This window comes from Rousettus aegyptiacus, unplaced genomic scaffold (assembly GCF_014176215.1).
Source record: "Rousettus aegyptiacus isolate mRouAeg1 unplaced genomic scaffold, mRouAeg1.p scaffold_m13_p_4, whole genome shotgun sequence".
Lineage (NCBI taxonomy): Eukaryota > Metazoa > Chordata > Mammalia > Chiroptera > Pteropodidae > Rousettus > Rousettus aegyptiacus.
In genome coordinates, this window is record NW_023416307.1 from 145,274,562 (window position 1) to 145,292,195 (window position 17,634).

At 36.4% G+C, this 17,634-nt stretch overlaps 1 protein-coding gene and 2 pseudogenes across 5 annotated transcripts in view; all 3 read left to right on the top strand.

Moving 5' to 3' along the window:
• The window catches only part of FBXL2 (F-box and leucine rich repeat protein 2), a 56,089-nt gene that overhangs the window by 26,843 nt on the left and 11,612 nt on the right, over positions 1 to 17,634 (top strand). For 2 of the 5 annotated variants that reach the window (XR_004950314.1, XM_016158794.2), the window contains 3 exons: positions 7,330 to 7,384; positions 7,879 to 7,953; positions 13,004 to 13,098. Coding sequence is in view for 3 of the 5 variants with exons in the window: in XM_016158794.2 (XP_016014280.1) it covers positions 7,330 to 7,384; positions 7,879 to 7,953; positions 13,004 to 13,098 (225 nt within the window). In the remaining 2 variants the exon portion in view is untranslated. Of the gene's footprint in view, positions 1 to 7,329; positions 7,385 to 7,878; positions 7,954 to 13,003; positions 13,099 to 17,634 lie in introns of those variants that run through there. The other 3 variants (XM_036218556.1, XM_036218558.1, XM_036218559.1) reach the window with 2 other exon arrangements.
• LOC118602075 lies at positions 88 to 206 on the top strand (annotated as a pseudogene).
• On the top strand, positions 7,597 to 7,715 carry LOC118602095 (annotated as a pseudogene).

The window sequence follows — 17,634 nt, forward strand, 5'->3', positions numbered from 1 at the left end:
TTTTATTCTGTTCAGAGCACAAACTTAAAGTTTAACAGATTATTCACTGCTATAGGTCATGTGTCTAGTCAAAAATCAACTAGCTCAGTCCATGGCCATGCTACCCTGAACAAGCTGGATCCCATCTAATCTCGGAAGCTAAGCAGGGTCAGACTTGGTTAGTACTTGGATGGGAGACCACCTAGGGAGACCAGATGCTGTAGGCATTAAAAAAGATAAAGGATTGTAAGATGACAAATTTCTTGCAATCTGTAAGGTCAACCAAGGGCTGTCTTGCCTTAAAAAAAAAAAAAGTCAACTAGCTCATATACTTAGTTTTTTTTGCTACAGTAATGGAAGTGAAGGGTCTTTGATATCCTGCCCTGTAGAGCATTCACTATACCATGCTGTTAATTGTCATCAAAGAAAAGGAACACCCGACTTCTGGATCTTGTAACCTTAGAATTGGGCTAGCATGACAACACAAAGAGAAACAATGATTATAATAAAATGAAACAAGTAAATGCATAGTTCAAAAAATAAGTCATCTTAGTATACTCATTACTAGAGTGGTTAGCAAACGAGTAACCAGGCTGTCTATAATAGATAGTGGCTGGGATTTTAATGCCACACAGAGAAGGGAGGTGAGGCCGTGCATGTAGAAGGGGAGGAATTTAATATGTGACTACTATGTATTGCAGAAACCCTGGAAAGGTTCCCTCACCATGTATGATGGAACAAAAACAAAACAAAACCAAACAAACCTCCTTTCTGGTCAGGGGTTTGGGTGAAGAGGAAGAAGTCTTTCTTGAAAAATCTAATCCTATATGTAGATGATTCAGAAATTCCAAGCTTAGAAGTTAATGTAAAATTTAGGTTGGAAAGATGCAACCTTTGGGAGAGCTTGGTAAAATCAAATGTGGAACCGCTTTGTAGGGGCATTTCATAAACCAAAATGTATACGTTTTCTACACATTAATAATCAGACAAAAATGAGGTCATGATAACATATTACAGGTTACCTAAGGAAATGGTCCACCATAAGGAAAGTAAATGCATTAAGCAGCTATTAGATGAAGCTGAAAGGGGAATAGAGAACTGGAAGATAGAGATGGGAAATTTGTGCATAAATGAGCATAGAGATAAATATATTGAAATATAGAAAAGATTAAGAGAACCAGAAGATGGGATTAGATGATTCAGCATATGTGTAAAGGAAATTGTAGATAAGGAATACAGATAAAATGTAGGAGGGGAAATATTTGACGCAAAGTCATTGAAAAATTTTAAGAATGGATTATATATTTGAATCCTCAGATTGAAGTAGCACAGTGAGCTCTGAACAAGACTAATAAAGATAAATTTATACCTAGACATATTATAATAAAACAGAACTTCAAAGACAAAGAAAAGTCTTAAATCTTCAAGATGAGTAAGATTATCTAAAAAGATTAGCAATTAAATTGATAATAGGTCTCTCATCAGCAACAATAGAAGCAAAAAGTGGGAAAAAATTTGTATGTGCCAATGGAAATGTGAACCTAGAATTCTTTAGGGGCATTGGCAGTAACCAGGGACTAAAGGGATTGAGGAATAGAGTGTGGTTGATTAATAGTTACAATATTTTCTTTTGGGATGATGAAAATATTTTGAAACTAGCTATAGAGGTGGTGGTTGTACAACATTGTTAATGGACTAAATGTTACTGAATTGTATGCTTTAAAATGATTGATTTTATGCTAGGTGATTTTCACTTAAATTTTAAAAATCAGAGTAATAAAAACAATTCTTAGAACTCAACTTTCTAAAAAACTGTTAAACACAACTTTCAAAAGTCAACAGAAGAAGTTAAAAATCTGTAGTCATCTGTTAAAGAAATGAAATTCATGAATAAACAATAAATTAGCAGAAAAAATCCAGTAATATATAAAAGGTTAACATATTATGGTCAAGTCCAATATTGATTTAACACCAATTGGTGTAATTTATATTAATAGAAAGAAGGAACAAAACCTTGTGCTATCTCAAAAGATGGACTGTAGGACAGTTATAGAAGATGTCACATACACACGATGGCACCACCAGAAGAAACGCTTGAGGCAATAATGGCTGAGAAGATTCATATTTAATGACAGACATCTAACCGTCGATTCAGGAAGCTCAGAGAACATCAAGTGGGAAAAATACTAAAATAAGACATAAAAACAAAAAACAAAACGCTACACCTAGGAATAGTTTATGCAAACTGCAGAAAACCGAAGATTTCAGGAAAAATATGGAGGAAGCTAGGGGGGTGAAAAAGCACCTATAGAGAAATAAAGGTGCCCTTTTCATTACACACTAGTCGAGCAAGAAGAGAGTGTAGTGAAATATTTTAGATAGCGAAAGAAAAAAATCACTGAGCTAGAATTCTGTATCCATGAATATTATCCTTCAAAAGCGAAGGCGTAATACAAATTTTTCAGACAAAAACTGAGGAAAGTTGTTGCCAGTGTACCCGCCTTGCAAGAAATATTGAAGTTCTTCAGAGGGAGTAAAAAATTATATAGGTCAGAAACTAGAATTACATACAGGAAGGAAAAGTGTCAGAAAAGGAATAAATGAAGGCAAAATAAAATATTTTACTTTTACTCTTAACAGTGTATTGGGTGACTGTAGCATATGGGTAAGTGAAATGAATGACTACTATGTTTTAAGGGTCAAGATGAAGGAATTGGAAATACTCTGTTTTAAGAAACCTGTACTACCCAAGAAGTGGGTACAGTGTTGTTTGAAAGTGGACTTAGATTATTTGTAAATATTTATTATAAACTCTAGGGCAACTACCAAAAAATATTTTTTAAAGACTATAATTGATATGCTAGCCGAGGGGATAAAATAGAATCATATACAATATTCGTTTTAAGCTAGAGAAGGCAGAAAGGAAAGGGAAGATAATAAAAAGTTCATTGAATAGAAAATAGTTACATAAGTACCGAGTGCAAAAAAAAAAAAAACCCACTTATATGTGTTTTCTACAATAAACCATTATATATAAAGATAGATTTAAAAAGAGATGGAGAAGATGTACCATGCTAATGCTAATCAAAAGAAAGCTAGGGTAACTGTCTTAATCTCAGACGAAGATAATTTTAAAACAAGGACAATTATCATAGATAAAGAGGGGCATTACATAATGATAAAGGAGTTTATTCTCTAAGAGGACATAATCTTTAACATGTATGCACCTAACAATTGAGTGTCAAAATATGTGAGGCAAAACCGATAGACCTGCAGAAAAAATTATACAGAACTACTGTTATGGTTGGAAATTTCACTATCCTATCAGTAATGACAGAGTCAGCAGGCAGAAAATCAGCAATAATATAGTTTAACCAAACAGCACTATCAATCAATTGAATCTAATAGACATTTATAGACTGCTTTTACCAACAGCAGCAGAATACACATTCTCAGAATAACATGGAACATTCACCAAGAAAAACCAGAATAGAGAGCCTAGAAATAAAGCCACACAAATAAAGTAAACTGATCTTCAATAAAGAACAAAAGCAATTTAATGAAGGAAGTATATATTTTTCAACAAATGGTATTGAAACAATTGGATGTTTATATGCAAAAATGATATAGACACAGACCTTACACCAGGGGTCCCCAACCCCCAGGCTATGGACCAGTACCAGTCTGTGGCCTGTTAGGAACCAGGCTGCACAGCAGGAGGTGAATGGCGGGAAAGCCAGAAGCTTCATCTGTATTTGCAGCCACTCCCCAGCGCTAGCATCACTGCCTCAGCTCCACCTCAGATCATTAGATAATCATAGGAACACCAGTCCCTGGTGCCAAAACGGTTGAAGACCTCTGTCTTACACTTTTCACAAAAATCAACTTGAAATGGATCATAGACCTAACTGTAAAATTCAAAACTATAAAACTTCTAGAAGAAAGCATAGGAGAAAATGTAGGTAATTTTGGGTTTAGCAGTAAATTTTTAGATATAACACCTAAAGCATAATTCATGAAAGAAAAATGGATAAGTTAGAGTTTTAAGTCTTTTAAGCAAGCCAGGGAGAAAATATTTTCCAAAAACATGACAAAGGACTGTTAGCTAAAATATCTGAAGAACTCTTAAAATGCAACAAGAAAACAATTGAAAAATGGGCAAAAGAGCTGAACAGACACATCACCAAGAAGATATGTAAATGGCAATGAGCAAATGAAGATACTTAATATCGTATGTCAGGGAATCGAAAACTCAAACAATGAGATACCACTGTATACCTGGTAGAATGTCTAAAAATTTAAAATCTAACAGCATTTTTTAGAGCAGTAGGAGCTCTCCTTCATTGTCCGGGAGGAATTAAAATGGTACAGCCACTTTGGAAGACAGTTTGGCAGTTTCTTACAAAGCTAAACACTAATTTATATGATAGCAGTCATACTCCTAGGTATTTATTTAACTGAGTAGAAAGATTATATATGTGCAAAACAGGTATTTTACAAGGTGTAACAGAGTAACTTTAAAAAATTGAAAAGGTAGGGGAAAATCTAAAAATGAATACAGTATCGATGTGGAAAACTACCAAAATTACTGTAATTTAAGAAGTCCTAAATACGTAATGGAATATATCACATTTCTGGATTGGAAGACTTAATGTTGTAAAGATCTCAGTTCTCCCCAAAGTTTCTATAAATTCAGTGTAGTTCTAATAAAAATTTCATCGTTTTCTGGTGGAAATTGATATGCTGATACTAAAACATAAATGGAAATTGAAAGAGCCAAGAATAGCCAAGAATAACCAAGGTAATCTTGATGAATAAGAACAAAATTGAGGACTTATGTTGCCTGACATCAAGACTTATTATAAAGCTTCATAATTAAAATGGGGTCTTATTGGTACAAAGTTAGACAAACAGACCAATGGAACAGAGTACAAAGGCCAGCAGTACCTATGCTTCTATATACCCCTGTGTATATTTCTGTCTTTATAACCAATTTGCCATCACAATGCTTTCCTAATGGGGATGAAATTCTCACATTTGAGGTGGGAAGAGATTTTCAGGGGAAAAAAAATGTTTTGGAAGGGCCAGAACTCAGTATCTCACTGCTCTGCTTCCTCTAGCTACCTCTGTTGCCATTGCCAGTGTCCCAGCTCTGTCATTTAGGGCATTTATTTTAGTCATTGAGACATGATCCAGGAATTTGGCTTAGGCTGCAGTTGGGTAGTTTGGAGTCCTGTCATGTCTATGAACTTGTGCGAATTCAACCAAATATGGGGGGTGGGGAGAGGGAAAATAATGTAAATACTCAAGCCAGTCTGCTTTTCCATTCAGTAACCATAAAACTGAGTAGTAAGCATTAGATGAGAAACGTGAACTTGTGTTCCAGCCGTTGGTTCTCACGTGTGTCTGAATATGTGAGCATCTTGCTTCGGTTAGTGTGAGCCATGTTTTCCACACGGATCTCACTGAACACGAACTACCACATCTGCTGTTCAGATGAAGAAATAGCATCTAGCCAAATCCTGGGGGAAAAACAGCTGAGTTCAACTTTCCGAGACAGTGTATATAGTGGTCATGGGCTCGGCTCTCAGGCCAGCCTATCTGGGTTAAAATCTTAGCTCCTGCTGTCTGTATGGTCTGGGCAAGTTACCTAACCTCTCTGTGCTCAGTGTCCTTATGTATAAAATTGAGATGATAATACCTCATAGCATTGTCGTGACAATTAAATGACAAAGTGTAGCTGGCACACAGTTAAGTACATCATCAATGTTAACTATTTTATTATCATGTTATTATCACTACCAAGAGATGATAGGGCACATTCACAAGGGATTTTCAAGGAAAACTTAGGTAACTCTTTGTTCACCTTCAGCTTGCACTTTAAACCCAACCCCAGCATGAAATATGATTTTACTGTACTGTACTTGTTTCCCTTTCTGGTCCTTGGTTTTTTAGGGAGCCGATGGTAAGTTGTGGCTTATTGTGGAATGTTCATATGTCATAGAGCACAGACATTTGTGGCAGGAGGGCTTGGGGATGGGGCCAGATGTATTCCCCTAGAGGCACTGTAGGTGTGCAGACACCCTGAAATACGTTTACATATATATTTAAGTCCACATTTTCAGCCACCAGCATTTTTCTGTGCACTAAGTTCCCTTGACTCTTCTAAGGCTGGTATAGCCCTTCTGCTGCTGCCTTTGCCTTTCACTAGAAAATGGTTGCAGCCTGTGTTGGGGAATGCTACCTGTGCTCACGCTAGCCTCGTGCTGCTTGTGGGTGCATTGCAGTGTACAGCGCTCTGCTGGTTTTTTGCTGTTCTTCCCAGAGCCCATTGATTTTCAGCTCACCACTGACTGTTCCCTTCGAAGAATTTTGAAGTGTTTATAGGTGGCTATTTGGCCTTTCACCCTTCTCCCCCTTCCACACACACAGGCGCAGACTCTCATATCTACCTTCCAGGACAATGAAACTTGAGATCCTATTATTGCCCCTTACCTCATGCCCATCTACCCTTCTTCTCATGGAAAAGCTCTTTGTTTTTAGCTGTCACTGCACAGCGCTGAGGCACACACAGCTGTTTGCCACTTTGCCATCATCAGCAACTAATCTCTTCCACTGTCGGAATGTCAATGTCGGGACCTGACTCAGACCCCAGCCATGACAGCAACTGCTTCCTTTAGGGGCATTACCAATGATAACTAAGCTTTTGTGTGCTTCTCTCTGTTTTTCTTTACTCCCCATCTTTCCTGTCTTCTGTGGCTTCTTGGCTTTTGCTCACCAAAAACAACAGAAACAAAAACAAAACAAAAAAAACCCCTGCTCATTTATAGACCTTGCCAGCTAGTGAGCTCCATCTTTCTGTACTTTGAACAGATACATCAAAATCAAATGGGTTTTTTCATCGAACTTCTCTTGGCCATGTTAATTGAGGCTCAGGCATCTGAACCTGCATTTACTGCCAAAAGAGGGGTTTGCCCCATGTGTTAGGGGCATGAGAATTAGAAGGATTTCGCACTCACCAGGCTCAGTGTCTGGGAGATTGGAAAGTTGGTCTTTGAACAGAACAAGTTATGATCTGCTGTGCCATGTCCATGCCTTAGAACAAGGGAAATAAAACTTTAATGAGTTCTGTTTTAAGGGAATTTGTGTAGTGTGTTTAAAACAGCTTGGGAATGTGCATTTAATATTTCATAGTAATGATGTAAAATTATGGCACACTTGTGTATTGCAAATTGAAGAATCTTGAAATAACTTGTATCCAGAAGGTGCATTAGATTTTATCTTTCAAGTTACAAATATCTTGAAATGTTAACACCATCTCCTTTTTGTGTTTTTTGCCTTTCTTCCTAGAATATTTTCCTTCTTGGATATAGTAACTTTGTGCCGATGTGCACAGATTTCCAAGGTAGAGTATTAACCAGATTTCTCATGAGTAAATATCAAATTTTATTAGCATGAGGATGAGTCGTATTTCCAGTAGACATTTAAAAATTAAAATGTCATACTTTATACTTAACAGAACACAATGTTATCATAATTCCATATTTGATTACTTAATGTATTTCAAGGATAAAAGTTTGAAAAGATGAAGGTCCAATCAAGATTTTTACAGTCTCTGTCTATGGCCTTGCTACCCTAAACAAGCCCGAGCTCATCTGATCTTGGAAGCTAAGCAGGGTCGAACCTGGTTAGTACTTGGATAGGAGACCACCTTAGAAGACCAGGTGCTGTAGGCATAAAAAATAAAAAATAAAGCATAGTAAACTGACAAGTTCCTTGCAATCTGTGAGGTCAACCAAGGGTTGCATTGCCAAAAAAAAAAAAAAAAAAAGACTTTAACAGTCTTAACAAATGTATCTCTTTCACCCCAATTTCTCCTCCTTTATTTCCTCCTCCCAGGCTTGGAACATCTTAGCCCTGGATGGAAGCAACTGGCAAAGAATAGATCTTTTTAACTTTCAAACGGATGTAGAGGTAAGTTAACCTTGTCTTAGACAAAAGACTTTTTAAAAAGATAAGTGAACTGTTAACTCTTTCCTTTTTATCTTGCCGCATTTAAATTTGAGGTGCCAAGGTAGAATAGAGAGGAAAAAAACCTGGAAGGTATATGTATATATTAAGGCTGAAATTTTGCTTGTATTTTACTTTTTGCTCTGTATCAGTAACAGATTATCTTTTTCCCTAGTTCATGTCCTGCCACTCAGCTTTTTAAAGCCTCATAGCAACATCATTAACACTTGGTTCAATGCCTTGACCTTAGGAGACTGTTGACAAATATTTGTTGATCTGAAAGATCCACTGAGAATCCTAGTTCATCACCAAGAATGGAGAAGCAGCCAGGAGCATGGGCCCAGGAGTGAGGCTGGAGGTGTCACCAAGGGCCTTCCAGTTCAGCCCCTTGAGCTGCATGATCTCCTGGTGCCTCAGTCTTTTTATCTATAAAATAGTCTTTAAAACCTTTTATAATTCCAGGATTCTGGTGGATCTATCTGGAAGTGTGTGTATCTCCATTTGAGAGTGGCAAACCTGACCAAATGAGAAAAGCTTATTTTAGAACAACTGTAATATTAAATACCAATTTCTAACCAAAAAGAGGGAAGTAAAAAAGAGCACTGCATATAGTAATTTCTAGCTGTTTTAAGGATCTGGAGGTTCTGAAGTTTATTACCTACCCAACGTTAGTAAAATCTTATTTCTAGTTTAGCCAGCTCAGTTACAGCAATGGAATTGCATTTTAATTCCATTATATATGCAGCATGTTTATCCCATATTTTTACCAAAGTATATATTTTATGTATTTTTTAATGGATAAGGAAATGGATGTATTTAAAAGTAGGATGGGCCCAAACAATTTCCTGTGGGTTATTTAACTTGGTGTTACCTAGAAGAATTAACGGCCAGTCGTAAAGGCCTTCTACCTCCTTCTCTAGGTTACTTGCTGCCTCTGGTCCCTCCTCAAACCAGTGAGCAGAGCACCTGCAGTAGGTGGGGCTGAGCACAGGTCTCCTACAGTTGGTCGTAGTGCTCTGAGCGTGGAAGGGCATGGGGACTTCAGGGCTTCACACCTATCCTGGAAAGATAAGCTCTAGTTCCTGGCTTGGACTGTGGTCCCTGAATTAGGAGTTCTTCAATGCTCTTTCCAGACTTAATAGCCATGATTGCAACAGTGCCCTGCCCAAACATGCTGACATGTGAGTCCCCTTCACACTGATAATCTCTAGATCTTTGTTCATTAAATTCCAAAAATTGTAGTTATTTTTACTGGCCAAAGGAGAGCCATTGTTTTAAAAACATTTTTTGCAAGAGAATTTTTTTCTTTTTATGTGGTTCCTTTTGTCTCCTCAGTTTTCTTTGATGATTTTTTCAAGCATTCAACTTTTTGGAAGGTACTTTAAAAACTTTTAAATTCAGATGAACAAATACTATTTCAACTAAATATCACTGTCTTGTGCATTATTTGATTTCAGAATTTGAGCTGACTGTTGACTGCAGCTATATAAACACATTGCAGAAATACCTAAGACTACTTCCACTAGACAAGAGGATAGCACATGGTTCACCAGCTACGTAAAGAATTACATGTAATTGTTGGCACCAGGATTTCAATCTACTCTAATACTGCTTAGGTCCCCTTTGGAGCCAGCACCTTGAATCTAGGTTGATTATGAACCAAGTGTTGGGGCCTCCCACAGTCTCTAAACTGGACCCTCCAGGTAGTCACTGGGAACCATTCCATGGATAAACAGATGGCTTCAAATTCACTTCTTTGGGACAAAAGTGGTGATTTTTAGATATGTTGAGGGAAGAGAGATGCCAAGGATCAGGGTTAATATACTAATAAATACTGTGTGCCTGGCGCTACTCCAAGCACTTTATATATATTGTCACTTAATTCTCTCAAAAACGCCATATTGAAGGAACTGTGGCTCAGAAAGTTTGAGTAACTTACCCAAGGTCACTCACTTAGTAAGAGAATATAGATACCTTGAACAGTCAATTACATGACTGTTACATTTCAAAGAAGAAGCAAAATCATCCAGATGACAAGTGTGCATTATGCCTTTCCTTTAGCATTACCCTTTCCTGAGCGTTTCCCTGATGTTTGTGCATTTTCCATGCCTTTAAAAGTTGGACATTTTGTTAGCAGTGTCTTCATGGTTATTAAAGATGCGGCCAGTCCAAAAATGACAAATAACCAAGTAGTATGTTAATCTAAAAATCATAACTCCAAGGGTCTCTCCATTTAGGTCTTATTTTTCTCTAAAGCCCTGCATACCCCAACATACTATCTGATAGATAATATACATAGACTTGAATTTTGCAGTTAGAAAGGATTTCCTCATTTTTTCCTCTTAGTTGGAAACAATGGAGCAGAAAATTCTGACTAATTTTTTTATTCTAATACAAAAACTTTTACTCCAAAGAAAGGAAGAATAAAAAGCTTATATAAGTGCAACTAACTTGAAATGAAGAAAAATATACAGTGTGTTCCATTTGTAGACACTGGTGTGTAGTTGTGTTTTGTTTTTGCTGTTTACTTAAATATTTATCTTGTATTTCCAAGTCATAATCCCCTCCCCCCCCGTAATGACAGCAGTTTATTTTACAATTGTCTGGAATTTTGTTTGAAAAATTCCAGCAGGAATTTTTATTAACTTAGGCAATACTCAAGAAAACATAAATAAAGCCACTAGCAATATCAAAGTTTAGATTTTTAACTTAAGTAAGATGTTAGCCAGGTAATAGTAGGTGTGAGTTCTGATCCTGTGATCCTACGATTTGATATGTCCTATGAATTCTTAGTGCTTACAGTTCAGTGCCCAGATTGCAATTTTATAAAGTAAGAATAGTAGTATTAAAAAACAAACAAGTCTATGGCCATGTTATTCTGCACAAGCCCAATCCTGTCTTATCTCGGGAGTTAAGCAGGGTTGGGCCTGGTTAGTACTTGGATGGGAGACCACCTAGGAAGAGCAGGGCCTGTAGGTGTAAAAAATTAAAAAAATAAGGGATTGTAAACTAACAAGATTCTTGCAATGCGTGAGGTCAATCAAGGGTTGCCTCACCTAAAAAATAAAATAAACAAATAAATAAATAACAAAATGGCACTTTTCAGTGTTTCCTCCTTGTGGAGGGAGTAGCTGTGCAGAGTACACAGGGTCAGGTAAACCTGTTAGAACGCTATCTCTGCTACTCACTAATGTGTAACCTTGGTAATTTAATTATTTAATGTTGTTATTTGCTAAATGAAGGTAATGGATCCAATCTGTATTAGTCAGGATTCTCCAGAGATATAGAATCAATAAGATATGTGTGTATAGATATAGAGAGATTTGTTATAAGGAATTGGGTCATGTGATTATGGAAATTGAGAAGTCCCAAGATCTGGCATCGGCAAGCCAGACGCCCAGGAGAGCCAGTGTGTAGCTCCAGTCCAACTCTGGTGGCCTGTGAACCAGCAGAGCTGGTGGTATAAGTTCCAGTCTGAAAGCTGGCAGATTCGAGACCCAGGAAGAGCTTATGTTTCAGTACAAGTCCAAAGACAGAAAAGACCAATGTCCAGCTCAAGTGGTCAGGTGGAAGGAGTTCCCTCAGCCTTGTTTGAGTCAGGTCTCCAGTTGGTTGGATGAGGCCCACTCACACGAGGGTGGGCCATCGGCTTTACTCTGCTGATTCAAATGTTAATCTCATCCAGGAAAACCCTCACGGACACACCTAGAATAATGTTTGGCCAAATGTCTGGGCACCCTGTATCCCAGTCAGTTCATTCATCACAAGATCATTCCTTATCAGCTTGGCACCCATATGCATCTCCTTAAACCATGCTTAATCTCTAAACAATAACAAAGTTATAATTTCGTTCAACTTAATACAACTATCTGATGCATAATCAAAACCACTTTGCCTCCTTCTTCAGACGGTAAAGTCCTTGAGTGATGCTCACTCTTCTCCTTGATATTCTGTGCCTTAGGTACTATGATATAGAATTTACAAAACTTGAATACTATAATATAAAGTCAGTACATCTTATAGTACATGATAAGGGAACGAAAGGGGAAAGAAAACAAATATATTTGCTTTCTATATATACAAACTCGCATATTTATAACAAAACAGGGAGAAAATACCCATGACAGTTGTAGTTTTCATTTCCATAACTGGTCCCATGGTCATAGTTAGTATTTATAACTACCTTCTTCCGCTACCCATTCTGTATTCCCTTTGTCTTCAGCAAGTACTTCTGGTGGTCCTGGTTCTTCTCCTGGTGCAGGGACCCAGACTCTCATTCCCAAAGTGTATGGGCCATCAGCAGTCCTGCCTGAATTGGCTTGTAGTTTCCATTGAAAATGGGAGTCCCAGGGCATGCTAATACTAGGGGACGTCTAAGGGATCCAGACATGTTCTTCCTTACCTCCATTGTGGAGTCCATGTGGTTGTTGCAAATGTGAAATGAGCCATGATAGCTACAAAAAAGTGTTAAAATTGTGTCTGAAAAAGTGAAAGCGCTTAATCAATGTTCATTTTCTTTTTTCCTCCTCTATCTGCCGGTACCCAGCCAAAGTTCCTCTTTCAACGCAAATGTGTTTAAATAGGTGATTGCTAAGGAGGACAAGGGGGAGCTTTTATGATATATTTTCAAACTTCTAGAATGGTAATGCTTAGCTAAAATAGAATTTCTTTTTTAAAGCAAAGTTGCTTTAGATCTCTGCTCAGCAGTCATTGTTCCCACAGCTGATGTCAGAAGTCTTGTAATTGGTAGAGTAGCTCTGAGCCCTGGGTTAAGGCTTTCAAAAAGTAGCGTACTTTTTTTTTTTTTTAATACTCATTACTTTAACTGAAAACATTGTTCAATGCTTGCAACCCCTTTATGCATCGGGCACAAAAGTGGGGTGCTAGAGGAGTGTTCCAGAGTATCTTCTACTATACTCGGAAAAAACATATTCAGTTCCTAAATTTCAGGTTTCTATGCTGTTAAATAAGCAGCATGAAAGACAAGATTTCTTTCCAACTTTCTTGATTCAAGGGTCGAGTGGTGGAAAATATCTCAAAGCGATGCGGAGGATTCCTGAGGAAGCTCAGCTTGCGAGGCTGCATTGGCGTTGGGGATCCCTCCTTGAAGTAAGTGAAATCAGGGCGACTCACTCTGTCATGGTAGCTGGCAGCTGACATTTTCATCAGCAAATAGACCAAGCATATTACATGCTTTACTTCTGCTAAATTCTTTCTATGGTATTTTGTGTGGAGTGATAATGAGAGGACCATGACTTTGGGGTCGATAGGCCTGGGTTAGAAACTGAGCACTGTTGTTGTTAGGGATGTGACCTTGGGATGAATTATTTTGCCTCGCTGAGCGTCCATTCTCCTGCAGAGTAAAGGCGGTTCCAGCACCTACATGGGAATGTCAGGAGTATCATGTGAAATAACACGTATGAAGTGCCTGGCACGCAGGAATATTATAGCATTAGTTCCCCTCTCTTCTGTTCTTGTCTTCACTTTTCCATCTTCCTAGTTTTCTTCTCATAATCGTGACCACCTTTTAATATTAATTATACTAATTAACAAAATCATTCTTTCAAAACCTTCCTTAGCATAACCTGGAATTTCACTTACTCATAATGGAATGTGATTATCGCATTCATTTTATTATGGTTAGCAATATATTCTATCCAACCAAACCAAATGTTCTCTTCTTACTGAGTAGCTATTACTTATTGGAAATGTCATTAGTCCAATGTTAAGATGTGCTTTGAGCTTTTCTGGAGACAAGACACAATTAAAACCTTTATGTCCTTATCATTGTGGCTTCTAGTATTGTTTGAGTTTGGCTACCTTGTACACATTACCCCCTAGAACCTTCAAAAAGGCTTCGTCTCTTGCAGACTAAGCGTTACTATGGAATATATCTATTGCAAACGTCCAGTAAGAATGTACAACTTAATAGTGATTGAAGACAGTAGAATTTGTAATTGAAATGTCTGGTACACCATTGCTAAGAAAATTGATTCACAGCATCTTTTAAGGATGAAAACACTTCCTTTGAATGTTATAGAACAGTGATTTGTTTTTTACATCAAGAAATTCAGATCATCAGACCAAATTTTCTGCTACTTCAAAAGCTTTATAAACCAGTAGAATAGATTGATTCTATTTTAACAGGAAGCTTAAAAGTACCAAGTAGGTCCTTAGATAATTTAGAATAGTGAACATAAGTCTCATAGTGGTTCCATTAAGGAAATTAAATGCGAAACCAGGTGTTGTAGGCGTAAAAAATAAAAAATAAGGGATTGTAAACTGAGAAGGTCCTTGCAGTCTGTGAGGTCAACCAAGGGTAGCCTCACCTAAAATAAACGAATAAATGTGAAGATGTACATTGTCAATGAGGAATATCATAGAAATATATTTTTATCTTGGCAATTGGAATAAAGCCATAAATACTAGAAAAACTCCTATAAGGCTAAGAATGTCCATTGGTTTACCATAGGTTTTAGAGCAGAAATCTATATTAATATATATACATTTTAATATGTGAGACCAGATTGTTGTGAGAAATAATAAGCATAATCAGAATTATGACTCAAAGAATTTTGTCAGTGCCTCCAGTTTTTCATTATAATCACTTAGAATCAGTCTTGGCAGATTCTAGAACTCTACCCTTGTGTGTTTACTGTTGTTTTGAGGGGAGGGGACTTTTCATTTATAAATGTTTACCGAACCCCTACTGTTCCGGACACTGATTTAGATACAGTAGTAATCAAAATACAGTAGTAATCAAAATAGATTAAAATCTCAGTAGTAATGGATCTTGCATATGTATTCTCTGTAACTCCTACTCTGTCATTAGATATTAAGTCCTATGGATTTTTAACAACTTTATTTTGATATAATTGAGATACAATAAACTGACATGAAGTGTACAATTTGACAAATTTTGATGTATGTATATAGCCATGAAACCAACACTGTAATCAAGGTAATGAACATGGGTCCCACAAAATTTCCTCATGTGCCTTTAATTTCTCCCTTCCACCCACCCCGTCTTTGCTCCATCTCTAGGCATCCATCTATTCATTTGCTTTCTGTCACTATAGGTTAGTTTGCATTTTCTAAAATTTTATATTTAACTATATAGTATGTACTCTTTTTTTTTTGGCCTGGACTCTTTGAATAATCATAATTGTTTTGCGATTCATTCGTGTCGTTGTGTGTATCAATAGTCTGTTCCTTTTTATTGCTGCGTAGTAGTCCATTGACAAATGTATTACAGTTTATTCATTCATCCATTTATGAATGTTTGGATTCTTTCCACTTTTCAGCCGTTACATATAAAGCTGCTATGAACATCTGTGTACAAGACTTTGTATGTCATATGTTTTCATTTCTCTTGGGTGAATACATAAGAGAGGAAAGGCTAGATCATTTGGTAGGTACATGTTTAACTTTCAAGAAACTTCCAGACTGTTTCCCAAAAGGACTGTACATTTTACATTCCCACCAGAAGTGCGTGATACTCCTGGTTCCTCCACATCCTTGCCACCAGCACTTGGTAGGTCGGTCTTTTTAATTTTAGCCATTCTAATAGATGTGTGTAGTGGTATCTCATTGTGGTATTAATTTGGATTTCTCTGATAACTAATGGTGTTGAGCATCCTTTCATGTGATTTTTGCTATCCATATGTTTGCTGAAATGTCTGATCAAATGTTTTGCCATTTTTTTTTTTTTTTTTTTTAGATTTTTGTCTTATAATGAATTTTAAGAGTTCTCTATGTTCTGGCTACAAGTCCTTTATCAGATTTGTGTTTTGCAAATATTTTCCCCCAGCCTGTGGCATCTCTTTTTACTTTCTTAACTGTCTTTTGAAGAGAAGTGTTTAATTTTAATGAAGTTCAGTTTATCATTTTTTTTTCTTTTATGAATGATGCTTTGGTGTTATATGTGAGATCTTTGCTTAACAAAAGGTCATAAAGAGTTTCTCCTGTGTTTCTAGTTTTGTAGTTTAGATCTATGTTGTATTTTGAGTCGATTTTTGTATACGATGCGAGGTATAGGTGGAAATTCTTTTTTTTTGACCCGTGATGTCCTGTTGTTCTAGCAGCAAATGCAGAAATGCCAGTCCTTTCTCCAGTGGACTGCCTTTGTCCTTCGTTGAAAAGCAGTCATCCGAATAATAGGGACTATTAGTGTGCTGTCTATATTTTCCATTGATCTGTCTTTATACCAAACCACACTGTCTTGATAACTGTAGCTTTATAGTAAGTCTTGAAATCAGGCAATATTGATCTTCCAACTTTGTTCTTTTTCAAAGTTGTTTTGACTCTTCTAGATCCATTGCATTGCCATGTAAATTATATAACCACTGTATCAATTTCTACAGAAAAGCTTAGTAGAATCTTGATTAGGATAGTGTTGAATCCATAGATCAATTTGGGGAGAATTGACTTTTAATAGCACTGAGTCTTCCATCCCATGCACATGGTATCTCTCTCCACATATATAGGTGTTTTAAAATTCCTCTAAGCATGTTTTATAGTTTTCAGTGTACAGGTTGTACACATCTTTTGTCATATTTAACCCTAAGTTTAATGAAATGTTATAGTAAATGGTATTTTTTACTTTCAATTTTCAGTTGTTTATTGTTAGTAAATAGAAATACTACTTTTGTACATTGATCTTTTATCCTGCAACTTTAATAGACTAACTTAGTTTTAGTAGCTTTTTTGTAGACAATCATTTTACCTATAAATGAAGATAGTTCTTTGTTTCTAATCAATGCCTTTTCTACTGGCTAGACTCTCTAGTACAGTGTTAAATAAAAGGGGTGAAAATAGACACTCTAGTCAGTTCTCAGTCTTAGAAAGCATTAAGTATGATGTTAGCTATAGATTATTTGATGATCATCAAATTAGGGAAATTTCCTTCTATTTACTAGTTTGCTAGGAGTTTTGTTTTGAGAATAGATGTTAGATTTTTGTCAGATGCTTTTTCTGCATCTTTTAGATGATCATATGGTTCTTCTTACTTTGTTAGTATGGTCGATTACATTGGTTGATTTTTGAATGTTAAACCAACCTTCCATCTCTTGGATAAACTCTGCTTGAGTTGTCATGTATTATATGTTTTACATATTGTTGGATGCTATTTGCCAAAATTTTGTTCATTTTTTTTTTATACTTCTATCTTCATAAGGGGTATTGTTTTATGCTTTTATTTTCTTGTGATATTTTTTGTCTGGTTTAGGTATCAAGGTAATACTACTGGTCTTATAGAATGAATTGGGAGGTGTTTCTTCCTCTTCAGTTTTTTGGTAGAGTTTATGTACTATATATATATATTTTCTTACATAGCTGGTAGAATTCACCATTGAGGCCATCTGGGTCTGTATGTTTCTTTTGTGGAAAGTTTTAAACTAAAAATTTTATTTCTTTAATATATATACAACTGTTCAGGTTTTCTGTTTCTTCTTGAGTTAGGTTCAGTGTAGTTTTTGTCTTTCAAAAGTTTTGTCATTTCATCTTGAATTTTTGAATTTATTGGCAAAGTTGTTTATAATGCCCTCTAACATTTTAATATTTGTAAAATCTGCAGTGATATCTCCTCTTAATTCCTGATATTGGTTTTTTTTTTCATTTTATGGAAGTAATTGTCTAAAAAAGTTA